Raw genomic sequence first — 17,607 nt, 5'->3', positions numbered from 1 at the left:
GTACATATGGCATACTCGTGCTGTGGATTTTATTTATGTCCATAAAATTCGTTAAAAGTTTATTTTTTCTTTTTTTAAATAATAAAATCTCTCACATTCTAATATTCGCATTCAATTTAATGAGGTTTAGTTTAACGCAGGGAAAGTTTCGAATGATCGGAAAGGATTATATATCCTTTAGGAAAAATTGAAAGGATTAAATATCCTTTTATCGTTTAAATAAATTTAATAAATCGTTTTTGTAAGTTAGCGAAAAAAAAGAAAAATGAAAGAAAATAATTCTACAAGGTTACGCGTTTTTCATAGATATTTGTATTCGTAACTATATAGAATAAAAAGATCTAAGTGAAGTAAAGGCAAAACGTTAATCGGATTGCATCATCTTTCAACGTGATAACGCGTTGCTTTGTCAACGAAGTTTCTTTGCTCTGTTTCTTTTTTTATATATATTTAACAATTTTCTGTCGATATAGTTTTAAAATTACAACAGAATTTGAGCGAATGAAGAACAAAGCCAAGAGATATGCAACGTTTAAAATAAAACACGATTGACAAGTATGATTAGAAAAAGCGTCCTGGAAGAAATTGAAAATAACTATTAAAAAAAGCGTAAAGATTAAAATCTTTAAATTACAATTTCCCCCTTACGTATACATAATCTATTCAAATAGGTGATGCAATTGGGGTTAATAGTAGTACTACACGTAAAAATAAGTCGGAAAAAAGAATAACAGTTTTTTCATTGTTAGACTCTGTTATCGAGAAAATCGTGTTTGTAAAAAATTCTGTGAAGTATACGCATACACCGAACTCTTCAATTACCTTACCAGCGATAAACATTTTCTTTCGTTTACGCTTTCATATTCATTGTCCTCGATAATGTTTACATTCTGCCTTCAACATTTCTCCTATAGTCAGTCTGTCTCTATGAATTGAACTGTGAGAGCAACAACGCAAGCCAATTATTATAGATAACGATTTTTACATGGTCATTATCATAGTAAAAAAATCAACAAAGTTATATCTACGACCAGTTCTTATTTATTACAATTGATTAAAATTTGGAGATAATTCAGATACATGTAAACCCAAAATTTTTTAAGCAAATTCCTTCGTAAGTCTCAAAGAATGAAAAAGTTGTTCTTATTATTTTTTTGTTTTTTTACATACAATTAAGCTTATACGTAAAATTACCTCCCTCTTGGTTGTATTATCCATAAAAGGCACTAATTTTTTTTAAATTAATTGATCGTGAACATTTATTCTTGTCATCTGAACAATATATATATATATATATATATATATATATATATATATATATATATATATTAGGGTGGGTCAAAAAAATCAATTATTTTTTTTTTTACAAGTGACACGGAAAAATGGGTTGCTAGGCACCTTAAAATGTCCAATTAGTTATAAAAAAGTATTTTATTTCAATTTTTAACTGAGTTATTAATTTTCAAACAATTTTTTGTTGCAAGTAGGGTAATTTTTTCGATGCTCTTTAACAACTTGCAATAAAAATTGAAATTGCTCTTCGTTTTTTGTTAAACATTGGTTATATTCACTTACTAATGCGACACCTCGCTCTGCCACATCATTAACAACTTTCAAATGTGCGAAAAATTCTCTATTTTCATTATAATGAAATTTGTCTTAAAATAATCAAACTTAAATCTTCAATATCATTCAAATGGTGAAGTTTACGGAAAAAATATAAGATACCTGAGATACTCTTTTTTGTAGAGCATTAAATTTCCTACAAAATTCTTCCAGAACATTTTTCTGTACAATCAATTAATGATGAGGTATGAATTTTATTCTATTGGACTGAGAAAAAAATAAAAAGCTGCAATGCGGAGGATCTTCCTATTAAAATTAAGAGCTCATATTTGGTGAGAATTGTTTTAAGGTGTCTAGCAACCCATTTTTCCGTGTCACTTGTAAAAAAAAAATAATTGATTTTTTTGATCCACCCTAATATACATCTTAAAATATATCAATTACGTGTCACGTTATTTGTCCGCAATGGACTCCTAAGCTACTGAACCGATTTTAATAAAATTTTGCTCACTGCGTGCAGTTTTATCCAACTTGAAAGATAGGGTAGTTTATATCTCAATTTATAATCGCAGTATTATTTTATGGCGAATTACTTGTTTTAGGGATCCTGTAGGAAGGATGCGCCATACATATTCAGCTCATGTGCCATTGGCTGAAAATTTTGGGGGACCGCTTCCGATCCAACGCTCAGCCATGTTTATCTTTACTATGTATTAACGGCTGTGGTTATTTTAAGTTTGGAATACTTATAGTTTTTATTGTTATATTTATGTTTAATTATTTTGTTTTTTTTAGTAGTTTTCTATAAGTGTAAGTTTAATGTACTCATTTAATAGTTACAAGTATAAATGTACAAACCTAACCTATAACTTATCGTTTGTTTACAGACTTATTGTTTGTGATGAATAATCATGGTTCAACAGTGTATTCTTAATTACTGCAAAAGTTCAACAAGAACTACGCAAGACCGTAAATACCTTATACCATCGCGTAGGTATAATCGCAAAAATTTACAAAATTTTAAGCAAACAAATCTCAGTTCGAGTAAAACTATGACCACGTACCACATTGAGAAATAAAAATATGTTAAAATAAATCTATTTTTTAATTGTTTTATATATTTGTCTTATTATTATTATTATTATTATTATTATTAATATAATATATAATAGTAGATAATTATATTTATAAAAATTGTATAAATTCCTACAAATTGTTTTGAAATTTCAAAATACTGTAATGCCTTTTATCAAATCAAACTTAATTAAATCTTTCTTATTAAATTTATACTAATTTTTTCGTGTAACCTATTCTATTTTAATATAAATTTTTAATTATCATTAAATATAGTTCATTTTTTTCTGCATTTGATGCAATTCATTATTTCATAATTATTTCAATGCTTGAATCATTCACGCGCAAAATCGAGTTCCAGTCCCCCAGCAATGTCCCCCAGCAAACGGCGCATCCCTCCTATAGGATCCCTAACTTGTTTATTAACAAAGAGTCATGATTATCTCTGTTAGTTCGATAAGATTCTAACAGATGGCGGTATAAGGTAATTCGTTGACTTAAAGACGTGTGTATCGGACTGATTGTGAGCCACAGCAACGCATAGCGGGGTACCCCTAGTATATATATATATATATATCGTGAGCGTTAAAAAAATATTGTTCTTCAGCTTTTTTACTAGAGAAGGAAATAGAAAGATTTCTTAACTGAATTTCTTGAATTTCTGCTTTCAGACGTGCCAGATCCGCCGGAACGTCCTCTCATAACAAGCTTTACATCCAAATCCGTGAATCTGTCTTGGGCACCTGGCGCTAATTCTCATAACAACCCAATTTCGCACTACGTCATATACACAAGGTAAGGCCGTCAAATATTTACCTTGCTTAGAAATTTTCACCTAGCTATTGTTATCAGCAAAAGCGACAACAAGAAGACGCGTATCGATGGCGTTATGGAAATTATTTCTGCTGTTCAATGCGAATAAAATGCCGTCGGATTCACCGGCGATATAACAAGACACATGTCAAGAATTTCAAATGTTACTTCGTTAATCATTTTCAGAGGAGTTTTCCAATGATAATACCATTAATTCGTTTATTTTATTATATTAACAATAAATCTAGAAGGGTTCTTCATAATTTTCCGACATTTTTTGTAAAATTCTATTAAAAAAAAGGAGAAGAAAAAATAAAACGAATTTTTAAGAGATCGGAAGAGATAAACGAAAAAGAGAAGAAGAGGAAACTATAATATATTAAAGTATCATAACCGTTCGTTAAGATTAATAATAAATTTTTTATGTATACGAACGTATCCGTGTTTATAATTTCCGTAAAAGTGTCTAGAAATGTGTCGACGAATAAAAGCGAAGATTATTTCCGTTTAATATAAGTAGAAGTACAGAAGAAGAAGAAGAAGAAGAGAAAAAGAAGAAGAAGGAAAAACTAGGTTATTTCAATTTCTCTTGATCCTAAAGAGAAAATAAAGAGAAAAGAAAATGGAGAGGGTAAAAGAGCATGGTCAAAAATAGCTGCTGTCTATGGCCGAGTACGTCTCGCTCTGATTATCTTTCAGATACACGCTACGAGTTCGAAGCTTTAACGAAAAAGAAGAATGGAGAAAGAAAACGGATAAAATAAAAGGAGTTACTAAGGATAAGAAGTGCGGTGTCGATAAGCACCCTTTGTTCTCCCAGACTTCTCTTCCAGGCTTCGTTATCTTCTCTCTTGTTTTTTCTTCTTCTTTTTCCACTTTTCCATCTTTTTCTATCTTTCTATTTCTTTTCTTTCTTCGTATCCTACAACTTCCGTACTTTTCTTCTTTTTTTTTATTTTTCCATCTTATTTCTCTATCGCTTTCTACTATTTTTTTTATCTGCCTTTCTCTCTCTCTCTCTCTCTCTCTCTCTCTCTCTCTCTCTTGTTCACTCCTTTTTGTCTAGTCCTTTTACTAGTACCGATTTTCCATCAAGAAATTCGCTATATTGAAACTTCCTAGTGGCACATATATCGAATGACCGACTGTGCCGACTGTGCACAATGGGATACACGAAAAGTGTGTAAAAAAAAAACGGAAAAAAAGGACAAATGTGTTTAGCGTTATATTTACTTATTCGATTTTTATTTTCGGATTCTCAATATATGTAATATCCTATAAACGTATAAATAGAAATTAATTTGTGGCTACGGTCGTCAGAATTTCAAAGTCCCACGAATATGTGTCAGCCATGATGGATCTTTTGCCGTAAACTACTTTCCACCGGTTCTAGGGCAGTGTGAATCTCGAGAGAAATTCTAAGAATCCTCTTGAAACACACGCGACCGACGACAACGACTATATTTGTCTTTTACTGTACGCTCGTTCTCTGTTGAGCTTTTTTTAGGGCTTACGCTTTTGTTTCCTTGTCTCTCTCTCTCTCTCTCTCCCTCTCTATCATTCTAAGTTGCTTGCTTGTTTACTTACTTGCTTGTTTGCTTGTTCACTCGTGTGAGGCCTCGTAAGCGTCTAATCGTAAATCATCCTCCTCCCGACAACCAGGAGGTCGACGAGCTATAATCCTGAATCGTTTCGAAATTCGATACTACCGAAAGCGTCTCCGCGAAATGGTAGGCTATTCGAGGTTTAGAATAAAAAAAGAAAGAAAGATTGTGCTATATATATATCTTTAATCTCGAAAGAAAAACTGTTTCCATCAGGAGCAACAAGTCAATCAGTCCTTTATGCATTTATAGATTTTTCCGAGAGAATGAGTGGGCAGATAATGTATAGATAGATAAATAGATAGGTAGATAGATAGATAAATAGATAGATATATAGATAGATAGGTAGATAGATAGATAGATAGATAGAAAAAAGCAAAGAGAAAAAAAAGTGTACAGATCACACGTGTTAGAAATGAAACCTTCAAAAATCTAAGTTTCGAGAGAATGAGACGAATGCACACTTTCAAGAGTAAGATAACTGTAGGATTTATTTATTATAATATTATTACCATATATAATGAAGGCACCGATATGGTCTCTGGGTGGAATAGCTGATAAAAAGTACACTTTTCCAAATTCAAGCAATAAAAATGGAATGCTGAATGCGATAGTTATAAATAGACACCAATATGGTAGGATGTTTATCAAAGGAAATATAATTCGTCAGAAATAAGGTAAATATAAATAATCCTTTCTTTCAAACTCAGGTATAAAATTTTTTTTGTTAATACGCTTTTCAATTTTACGTTTTCATTTACATTCTTGCGCTTCTAACAAACATTTTAGGATAGACGAAATAAAGACGTTAAAAAAAAACATGGAAAATACTGCTGGACTGAACAAAGGTTCTAGCAAAATGCAATGAGAGATCTAATAAAGATATTCTCTAGAAATGTTTTTTCAACTCTATAGCCTGCCATACTTCTCTCTCGAGAGACTCTTATTATTTGTAACAAATCTCGTCTTTATTCTTTGGATTAAACTTATCTTTCTAAATACTCTCGTCTAAATAAAGATCTGAACAACGAAAAATCTAAAAAATTCATTGAATCGTATCGCTCTGTCAGCTTATCGAACAGTGTACACTACGAGTCTCAAATTTCAGCTCCGTGGTAAACTCCACCGATTCACGCTGGGCGTTCAACATCTTAAAAATGTTCTTATTTCATTGAAACATTAGTATAAGTTTCTTAAATACGCAAATATTATAATTAATAATATAATTTTTTTATATGCGACTTAAAATGTGACAGTAATTTACTTGTTTTTGAATGGAATTTGTCAGCTGCTCCTAATGTATTCTACAGTGTTATCTAATTCTCTTTTTCTCTGATGTATCTAGTAATCCTTCTTTTTTAAAAATATTTCCGACAATACAATTATTATATATTCTATGAATTTCATAATTATATATTATAATATTTGCGAAATAAAGAATTTAATATTAATTTTTCAATAAAATAGAGACATTTTTAAATAGAAATAGAATAGAAAAATAAAAAATAAATGACACGTATATATATACCTTCCAGACTCACACAACTTAAACACTTATATAACTTACAAAGACAGACTTCACACCTTTTTTCTTTATTTCGACCGTTGGTTCGTTTGGACCTTATAATTTTGTCGCATACCTACGTGCTTATCTCTGTTTATTCTTCTACCCTTCTATCGCTTCTACCTACAAACAGGTATAGTATCGAAATTATTCTATATGTGTTCACGCTTCGTAGTATGCAGTCGCACACAAACACACACATATACAACCAGAAGCGATAATTACGAGCAGAGCATAAAGAGGAGACCGAGAATAGGAAAAACTATATAGCTATATTCTGTCTCATTCTCTCGCAGGCTCAATCCTATATGTTTATCTCTATTTCTCTTCTTACTAAATATCGTGGCCCTTGCATAGCGGCCCGTCGCTCCATTGCCTATCCGTATACAGGCTCTCTCGTCTATCCGTATACAGGCTCCGTTGCCTCGCCATCTACCGCTTCGTTGCCTGAACCAGCGTTTTATTTTTTTCGAACCACTCCCTATTCTAAAGAAGTTTTCACTTCAAAAAACGAGCGTTCCATTATGAAGATTTCGTCCTGGTACATTTGGCTGACTCGTGTTATTACGTTAGTCTCGTTTCCCTGTGCAACGTAAAATCCAACAGCATTTTTTATTGTGCTTCGCATAACTGGATGAAACCAGTGGATTAAAACGAAAAGATACGAGAAAGAACGAACACGCGTTTGCCTTGCCAACAAATGGAAGAATGGAGTGTCGTTGAATCTTTTTCGATGCATGAAAGAGAAAAAAATGAGAGGAGGTGTAAGGGTAAAACAACAAGAGAAATAGATAAAAACAATGTAATAATAGGAACGATCTTTAAACATTGCTCGTCTGGTTTCCAATTTATTTAATTACTCATCTTTTTCATTTGTGATTTACAATAATTTAATAATTAATATTGTAAAAATACAATGTATTAAAGTTATAAATATTAAAATGTTCGTTAACTATCATCGATCATACTTTACGTTTCATCAAAATTGATGCTACGAATATTCAGTCATACCATTCATTCGCTATAATTTATTCCGTCGAAGGTGGTCAAGAAGAAGAAGAAGAAGTAGAAGTAAAAGTAGAAGTAAGGGAGTGAGAATAAAGGAAAGACGAAGAAAAAGGTACCTACTCGACGGGACTTGGTGCAGTTAGAATTCTTAATCAAGTTTCTCCTTTTTCCTTCCGTTCTTCGTCACCCTCGTCCCTTCTCCTCTCTACTCTTCTCCTCAATCCTTCTCGAAGTAGACAGAAGCCGCGAGACGAGAAGTTGTAGGAAATAATATATCACGCGATGTCGTTATGGTCGCCGAATATTGAAGTTTCGCCTGCGAGCCATTTCGCCCGGGCTCGTGGCAGGCCCTTTCAGAAAACTATCGTAATACCTCATAGAACTTGGAAAATATTAGTTTTATAATAAAGTTCGAAAGGAAGTTCCTAGTACCGAACTGGGATACCCTCTCTCTCTATGTCTCTCTGTCTGTCTTTCTCTCCCTCTCTCTCTCTCTCTCTCTCTCTCTCTCTTTATCTTTTTCTCTCTCTTTCTCTTTTCATCTCCTTTTCTCGCCCGCGGCTGCCGCAGTAATTGCGTTTGAAGATTATTAATCTTCCTCGTAAATCAACTGCCGTTTTGACATGAAACTTCTCGCAATTCTCCTTGGCGATTTTCGACGAGCAAATCGGAGGAAAGAAAAGCATTCCCGATGGATGTCAAAAGTTTGACAACTAAACGTTGGCTACTCTTTCTCGACTCTCTTTTTCATCGTCAAGTCCTAAAATGAAAAATTTTGATAATCCTGAAAAAAATAAAAATAAAAAAGTAATACATTGTTTCTCTTGTAAATTAATAATATTTCTTTTTATTTCACAAAAGTAGAATATAAATTTTGAAGCGTACACTTACATATTATCACCAAATCCGAGTGCATTATTGATCTCGGAATTGTATCGCGGCCGACCAATCAATTCTACAGGATAATGCATTCGCAGTAGTTTCCCGTAATCCTCTCTTCGTTTTGTTAAATTTATTAAAGTGGAATTCCAATTTCGCGCTTGACCAACGAGAGGCATACACACACACACGCGTGCGCGCACACGCACATATGTACACTCTCTTTTTCTCTCTCTCTCTCTCCTTTCCTCGTTGTACGTTCATCAAGTCAAACGAATTGCAAGTTTTAATTACTTCTTTCTCACACTTATCTTAAAGTCCATGAAAATTTTCACGCATAGCAACGATGTATCTCGACTTTTATTCGTGATCGATGGATCAACGTAATCTCGATCGTTCTAATGCTTCGATCATGACCAACAAACAACTTTATTTCTCCGTCTCCTCCCGTCTCTCCCCCCTCCCCCTTTCTTTCTCTGTCTCTCTATTTCTATTTAGCACATTTGTTACCGAATAATTATTCATTTTTCACGTATCGTTTTAATTGACTTTTTGGCCGAACGTAGATTTCGGGTTTATCATTTTATTCCGACAAATATAATTCTATCTGCAGTATTCACGACGTGTCGGGAAACTTGATTGAAATATTAATTGTTACCGAATTTAATTAATATCCTCTAAACTCTCTTCGAACGTGTGCATCTTTGTTCCTTCTATTTAGTAAATTTTCGTACGTATCTTATGTTTTTTAAATCCAGAATAACATTTACGAAATAATGAAAATATTTATCTTTAAACCTCGAACACAAGGAGCAAAAAAAAAGAACTTAAATGAATGATTTGTATTAAACTTGGAATAGAAAGGAAAGAATGAATGAATGAAATAAAAAGAAAGAAAGAAAATAAAAATAAAAAGAGAGAAACGTTAAACAATTTACTCGCCTTTGTGAATCGATCTTTGAGATAAAACAAGGCAAAATATTCTAACGACACTTCTTTATTTCTTACTTTATTTCTTTTTTCGTATTTTTCAAAAGCCACCCTCGCAGCTGACGCTGGATTAAATGCTTCGATGCATAAAAAATACTTCAGGCTTGAACTTTCATAATCCTGGAACGGAGAACCGTTCGGAGATAGATCTTTCTTTTTCTCTCTCATTCTTTCTCTCTTTTTCTTTGATTCTTTTTTTGTATAAATTCTTTTAGTGCAATAAACAGAAATAATAATCACTTAAGTCGAGCTGTGCACATTTAGCGATCGAGCGCGATACAATAGAACTGTAATTACCGATAGGCACCTTCCTTCCATGAGAGAAAGTTCATTTGCAGGAAGATTAATCGATTCGCTTATTTCTGCGCTCTTATTTGGCCAAGAACAATTACAGTACAGTTACACAATTACATCGACGATTTCGATTTAATGATAAGAAAAAGAAAGAAATGATAAAAACACTTTCTATACTTTGAAATTTATCGTGAAAACATTTAACTACTTCTCTCTTTCACTAACTAGAACTCTCTCTCTCTCTCTCTCTCTCTCTCTCTCTCTCTCTCTCTCTCTCTCTCTACATATATATGATATATACATATATAAATTTATATTTACGTATATCGAGTATCGTATCTTTCCTAGGTAATTAATTTGCAAAGTTGGCAACGAAGTTAGTTGGCTTTCGTAAGTATATAAATATGTACATACATTTAATGTATATGTATATGGTTTACATAGCACACTACGTTCGCCGAAACGTCATCTCACTTCGTGTTTGTTAATGAGAATGGCTACGAGGGAATATAACAATGAAAAAGAGGTACGATCCTAGCAAGCCGTTATAACGTTATTTTAATTACCCGCGAATTAACAAGAAGCTGCTTGTCATTTCCGAGATTATATTCTTTTCTATTGCCTGTATTACTCGACGTTAGTGGTTAAAGTGTATCTAATTTACTTTATCACGCAAAATTCTTCGTTTGTCATAATCTTTTTAATTTTATCAACAAGTTTACAAATAGAACAGATATATAGCATTGTCAAAAATTGATCCTCCTCTAAAAGCTTTTTTAAATTATAACAAATTTTAATTTAAACACGCGTTTTTTTTCTTTTCTATTTTTTTTTCAATCATAATAGTTTCAGTAGTCGAATAACGACTGATGCGAGAGAACTAACCGATACAAGTAATCGTAAGAGTCGTAAGTAAGATCGAGAAACGATTATAGCGACATCTTGGTCGGATACGTCGATGGATAATGAGAAAAGGGATGAAGGATAAGATAAAGTGAAAGAGAAAGATAGATAGAGAGAGAGAGAGAGAGAGAAAGAGAAATGACGGCAATAGAATTAAAAAAGAAATGATACGATCCTTGTCGAAAAGCCCCAGAGAATCCACTTCCTTAGTTTCATCCTTTCTTCCATCAAGGAAAGCCCTTTTCTCGAAGTTAATTCCAAGGAATCATGCTATTGCCATGTTTATGTGCGCTCGCTGCATTCGGAGTACGTCAGCTAATCGGCCATCCTGGAGATTAGACAGAAAACTTAATTATAAAGATTCTGATTGGTTGAATTCCCAGTAGAATCAACCGTTTCTGGGCTAAACAAAAACACAAGAGACAGCACTATTGCATTTCTCCGAATAGTTATCCACATAAATAACAAGTTCCGATTGAATGGCTTTTAACGATAAGCATGAAACGATGATAGCACGAACAAAGTAGCAAAAGATTTATTTTCTTTCTCAATCTATTATTTTATACCATTTTTTAAAATAACAGAAACGATTAGAGATTTCGGTAGTTTCAAGTATTTCAATCGACCAAAACATATATTTCTTTGTTATCATTACTTACAATCCCTTTAACGATCTCTTTTTACGTATTTAACCTAGTGACAAATTTCATAGGATCAAACGATTAAAAGGAAACACGTTAATCTCGATCAATAACGCGTGGTTGGTCTTAAAACGAAGTGCATCATACCAGTACGTAATTCTCTCGGTTTTCTATTTACATATGTATATCCTCCACTTATACACCTTTACGTTTAAATCACATGCAGAGTTTGTGTAAGCTTAACGACCAACGCCGTCTTCCCCGAAACGAATCCGTTTCGCGTATTTTGTGTGAAACCGCGACGAGTAAACAGGAATTCGTAATTACAGGTACTAGTTTCAACCTATCTTTCTTTCTCTCTCTTTCTCATACTTTCTTTCTAACGCGTACATAAGCGTATAACACATTGAAAAAGATCGTCTTTCATCTAGGATAGGTTTCTCAAAGGCAGCGCGAGAAGGTTCTTTCTTCTTTCGCAAAAGACAAGCTTTTCCAGGATGATTTAAAAGAGCACAGGCATCGTAAGGAGACCAGTAAACGTGGGTGGTGCAATTTCACGGTCGATGAAAAAGAAGAGATAGATAGGGAGATAAACGTTAGGTGGAAAGGAGATAGGGTAGAAATGAAAGGAAGGAAGGAAGAAATGATGGAAGGATGGAAAGAAGGAAGAGACGAAAATTTGTGGAAAAAAAAAAGAAAAAAAAAAGAAGAGATAGACGAGAGACGGAAAAAAGAAAATAAAAAAAGAAGAAGAAAAAAATAAGTGAGAGCGTGGAAAATAACGAGGAAGGAAAGTAAGGTAAGGATGAGGAGGAGGAGGCAGGTAGGGAGGCTTAACGTGGTAACGAAGAGCCATAACGGGTTACGGGATTGTTCGAAAATGCGAACCAACCGGCTGGACCGACGAGAAGAGATTTATCGCTTGGGGTACGATTTATTTGACGCGTTTAAATGCCTACTTTATCGACGAGCGAAAGCGACCACCGATGTTTAAAGTGCGATCGACCCCTTTTTCCTTCGGTCTATCCCATTTTCTCATCCCTTTCTGTTTCTCTCTCTCTCTTTTTACTTCTTCTCGTTTTCGAAACTCATTCGTCCCTTGACGCGAACTCTGTACAGTTTCAACATTATCGAGGCCGTAGCCGACCGCAGACTTAAGAAATGAAAATGATATTTATTTTTTATTTGAGATTTAAATCCATATCGACCTTAAAAAAAATCAATTTCACCCTTTCCTAAATATAAAATACATGAATCCTTTTAACTTAACTCTCGAAACTTGTCAAGCTCTTTTTTCTCTATTTGGTTTTCTCGTAACTGAAAAAAAAAAAAAAGCAGAAAAAGAAAAAAAAGAGTAAATAGCGGGGAAAGAAAAATATGCTTGAATTTTTTTCAACGAGATTCAATCTTTCTATCTTTCGCTACTATGCTAGTTGTAAATACACGTATATTATACAAACGCGAAACGTTGAAATTCTTTGATCTTCCCTCTCAAAGTGATGTCGGATACCTACTGTGACAAATCTTTATTGCGAACTCGTTGAAATTCGAGACGATAGTCGACGTCGATACCGTTTCACGCCGATCTACTGGTGCCTTACGGTGATTATCCTTGACTGGTTAAGCTCCGTAACAGAAAGCTCTCCTGAGGATTACCTCTCTCTCACTCACTCATTCTCTCTCTCTCTCTCTCTCTCTCTTTCTTTCTCTTTCTCTCTCTTTGTTTTTCTCTCATTGTCTCCCTCTCTCTATCTTTCTCTATACACCCTTCACACGCTGTCGATATTTCAACGGTCTTATCTGTTCCTTTGGGATACCGTTTTGAGACGACGTTCTCTCAGCTACCATCTCCGTTACCTCAAATACTCCCTCTCCCTCTTCCTCCTTCCTATTCTATCCTTTCAGTACCACAGCAACTTTGCCACCCTACTTCGATTATCCATTGTCAAGTTAATTACTTTATATTACCCATAAACTATCTTCGACCAATCGTACGACAGTGTCAAATCGATTGAAGGACTTAAACAATTTTCGATTTGCTATCACATATATATTTATTCTTCGGTGAATGGTTTTGGACAACCACCAAGAGGCTTATTAAGACTTTCTAGAGAATGAACTTTCATTGCGAACTGGACGTCAGGAATTACGAGTGGCCTAGACATGATGAAACGAGGGATCTCGTATTTTCCCTGTCTCGAGTGGGATCGAATTTAAACGAAAATCGATACGTGCACGGAGTCCTCTTGCTTGGGGGAAAAGTTAAAAGGATTTTAAACTTTTGATCAAACTAGACTTTGTGAAAATTATGAAATAATAACTTTACATAACAATATATAGGTATAGGAATATAGCTAGATTATTTTGCTATAATGAAAAAACAAATTAATCTTTCTTTTTTTCTTTTTTTTCGGGTTTTTTGGAAAATATACGGGATAATAACGTTCATCGATTTTTTTTCTTCTTTCATGATTCGAAGAAAAGATACGCGAAATATTCAACTGCCTGGTTATCCTGCATAAATAATGTACCTAATTATCTGTTAGACGAAGAACCGTGTTCGTTGGATAATAATTGTCATTAAGTTGAATATATGTGCCCGAAGTAACCCCCGGAATTGCAACGTAGCCGAAGGATTCTCTTCTTTCTCTTTCCTCGTTCACCTCGTTACACTCTCATTTCATTATTTTTTTCGTCCTTCGTCCTTCCTGACATAAGCTCGCTATCTCGTTTCCCGAAGTACCTAGAAAATTTACGCTCCCTTGCATTTTTCTCAAAGTTATGCGTTTTTAACGAGAAAGAGATGGAGAATGTGGGAATAGAATAGTTGAAAGCTTTAAAATAAAATTTTGTCCCGTTCTGTCAGGCTAATTAATACTACCATATTCTAGTTCTCACAAAACGTTATAGATATAATTTATTATTATTTTTCTTCTTATTATTATTATTAATATTATTATTATTATTAGTATTATTATTATCATCATCACCTTTTTCCTTGCGTTAGAACGATGAAGATGCTAGATATTTCTTCCATCTAAAGTCCAGTCTTCTAAACGCAACCTACGAAATTCCAAGGCAAAGAGAAAGTTAAAGCGAGCGACAAATAATCACGGCGATGCCGCAGGGTGCGGACAGGAGACAAGGAGAGAGAGAAAGAGAAAGAATGTAAGAGAGAGAAAGAGAAAGAATGTAAGAGAGAGAAAGAGAGAAAAGAGAGAGAGAGAAAGAGAGAAGAGATAGATAGAGAACACCGAACAATCGGATTTTACGACAGGTCCGTACGTACAAAGTTTCAAAATTGCAACAGAATTTCTGCCCAATGAAAGAGATTATTAAACCGTAAAGCTTCCTACAGTAGTAGTAGTAGTAATAATAGTAGTAGTAGTAGTAGCACGTAGTGTAGTAGTATAGTGAACGTAGTTGTAGTAGCACGTGGAGAAGAAATCCTTCTCCTGAATGAACGAAAAGGAAGAAGAGGAAAAGAAAAGAAGTAAAAAGAGTGCTCGTCAAGGAAAAGTGTGTCGTCGCTTTATCATAAAAATGTTTTAATCAAAGCACACAGTAAAAATGACAATGAACATTATGTTGCGCACGCGTTAGTATTTCCCCTAGAATTTGTCGTAGAAAGTTGATGACACTTTTTTTCATTATTCGTCAATTATTGTCAGTCTTCGCTTCGTAGAGCTAACCGCAAAAAAAATAAATTGATAAAAAAAAAACTACTAGGGATAAATAAAATAAAAAAAATAAAAGAAGAGTGTAGACAAGGAAGACGAGATTGCTCGTTTAATTACCGAGTTGACTCGAGCCGTTTAGATTAGCCAGCTTAGAATTAAGGGACACGAGCCTCTCCCAGAGACTTTAGCTTAGCAAACTATACAAAGAGAAGAGAGAGAGAGAGAGAGAGAACATCGGAATAGGAGCTTTCACGCTTGCGGAAACTACTATACTCCGTTGCTTGGTAACCAGAAACGGTCCCAACAGTTAACCCTCTCTCTCTCCCCCTTTCTCTTTCTCTCTCTCTCTCTTTCTCTCTTCGTTTCATCTCCTCTTTAATTTTCTTTCCTTCTTTACTTCGTTTCTATCAGCCCCTCAGTTCGATTAATCCATTCAAAATGAGGTTTAAATCGTCGCATTACTTTCCATTGTTCGATTTTGTAATCAAAAAAATTATTAGTACGAATTTCTTTAAACGTACGATAAGTTTATGCCTAAAGATGTAGAAAATGAAGAGATTAAAGCGAACAATCTGATTTGGTATTAACATATCATTATTATTGCATGTAACCTAATAGATGCATTTATTTACAGGTCAATCTAATTGATAAATCATTAATATTGAAATCATAAATCGTGATTGTTAAATATAGAAATGAGTTATTCAGATACATACATATGTATATAGATATATGTATAATAATATATTTATACACCATTTCATGATTTAGCTGGTTATTTCATGAATTAATGGATTTAACATTTTAATGATAATATATATATATTATCGTTATATATATTACGTATAATATATTATGTATAATATATATATATATATTATCGTTATATATTATACGTAATAATATATATATATACGTATATTATTCTTTTGAATGTTATGGCCTTGATCTTCATCATTAGAACGGCAATGATGAGGATAAGACGAAGGTTCGTTTAAAAAGTAGCGACTACCGGTTGGGTAGGACGAAAAAGATCTTTTCGTCTCGTGGCTATGCATCATTTGTAATTAAGAAATTCCGTGCGCTATTTAAGTATTCTTCCCGTAATCTGGCTGGAATGGAATTAAAAATTATGAAAAAGGGAAAATAAATGAGCCGAGCGAGACCAAGCACACACTATTACATCGTCGTGGTTTACGTAAAAGGAGTTGGGCCAATAATGATGTGTTAGAATCATTTAACAAAAAATAAAAAAAAAGAAAGATAAATAAAGAAAGTGAATGAGAAAGAAAAAGCGAGAGAGAGAGAGAGAGAGAGAAAGAGAATGAAACTCAAAATAACGAGATAGTTGCGAATTTTGTTCATTTCTCTTTTCTGATCCTTAAAATTACCGAGAAAAGACTCTCTTTCTCTTTCTTTCACATTTTACGTGTATATGAAAGGAAATATACGACTGAAAAAAGTGCTCGTCTCATGAATTAGACCTTCCGACTACTAAGCATGAAATAATTCGTATGTAAAATGGGGAAAAACATTGAAACATTCGAAAAGAAGGCGGGGAGTCGGAGGTAGGGAAGGAAAAAAAGGAATAAAGAAAAAAAAAGTATTCGTTTGTATTAAGACGCAAAAACACGAACGACATTCTAATGAAGGAAAGCATTTAGAAATATCTAAACGCATGTACACGTACCTCTAATCTTAATATAAAATGAAAAAATTCCGACCTTTTACCATTTCCCTTTTATTCTTCTTTCTGTTTTTATTCTTGTTTTTCTTTTTTCTTTTCATTCATACGACGAATTAAAATTTTAATTAAATTTAATACTGGTTCGCGGTACTGTTTAAAAAAAAAAAAGAGACAAAAAAAATGGATAAAATATAAAATAACACAAAGCAAAATCAATAATCCACATTTCGAATTATTGAAAAATAATTGTATTATAATGCATAAGAATATGATCTTTTTAGAGTACACTCATTTTCTTCTGTAGCTCTTTTAAACAGTAAGAAATAGAGAAAATATAAAGTAATAAAAGTGAAATCAATCATATACATTTCCTTAACAGTTTATAAGAAAATAATTAATGTATTATAAATCAAAGAAAATATAATATTTTTCAAGTAGACCTATTTTCTTTTCTCTTTTCGCTTTGATGCTTTAACTGTAGGAACACCGTTAAACAAATTCTACGATATTTCGAATTTTTCTTTTTCTTTTAACTTCGGCAACCGTTAGCGATGGATATATCGATTATAGGCTGGTGCTACTGGTGTGCTGGAAGTCAGGCAGGCATGGATATTTCTCGTGGCATTTGAATTTCAAGCCCCGACGCGCAAATAGATTCAATTTTTAACGAGCCGTGTTGTCCGTCATGTGCATTTGCCTCGGTGCGTCATCGTCGTACGAACTGAATAATGTCGCACCCTCCTGCCGTACATATCCGGTCCATAAATATAGATGAGTCGGCTATTGTAAATTCATCGATTTTTCGGTAGAACCCGATGGAAGATCTCGAACGAGTGAGAAAAAGAGAGAAAGAGAAAAAAGAAAAAGAGACGGGTTGAAAAAGCGAAGGAAGATCGATGCTATT

General features: G+C 33.6%; 2 protein-coding genes across 5 annotated transcripts in view; one reads left to right on the top strand and one right to left on the bottom strand.

Moving 5' to 3' along the window:
* Nucleotides 1–17,607, top strand: part of LOC107074147 (Protein tyrosine phosphatase 99A) — a 431,245-nt gene that overhangs the window by 341,126 nt on the left and 72,512 nt on the right. For all 4 annotated transcript variants that reach the window (XM_089177244.1, XM_089177243.1, XM_089177245.1 and 1 more), the window contains exon 4: nt 3,312–3,435. In XM_089177244.1, coding sequence (XP_089033370.1) covers nt 3,312–3,435 — 124 coding nt within the window. The remainder of the gene's footprint in view (nt 1–3,311; nt 3,436–17,607) is intronic.
* LOC107074148 (uncharacterized) overlaps nt 4,458–17,607 on the bottom strand; it is a 36,177-nt gene continuing 23,027 nt past the window's right edge. The window contains exon 3 of the mRNA XM_089177272.1: nt 4,458–11,023. The gene's annotated coding sequence lies outside the window, so the exon portion shown is untranslated. The remainder of the gene's footprint in view (nt 11,024–17,607) is intronic.

This window comes from Polistes dominula, unplaced genomic scaffold (assembly GCF_049000335.1).
Source record: "Polistes dominula isolate Pdom_NZ unplaced genomic scaffold, Pdom_raw_medaka contig_20, whole genome shotgun sequence".
Taxonomy (NCBI): Eukaryota; Metazoa; Arthropoda; class Insecta; order Hymenoptera; family Vespidae; genus Polistes; species Polistes dominula.
Note: the sequence above shows the minus strand (reverse complement) of the source record. Positions and strands in the feature narration are given on the sequence as shown.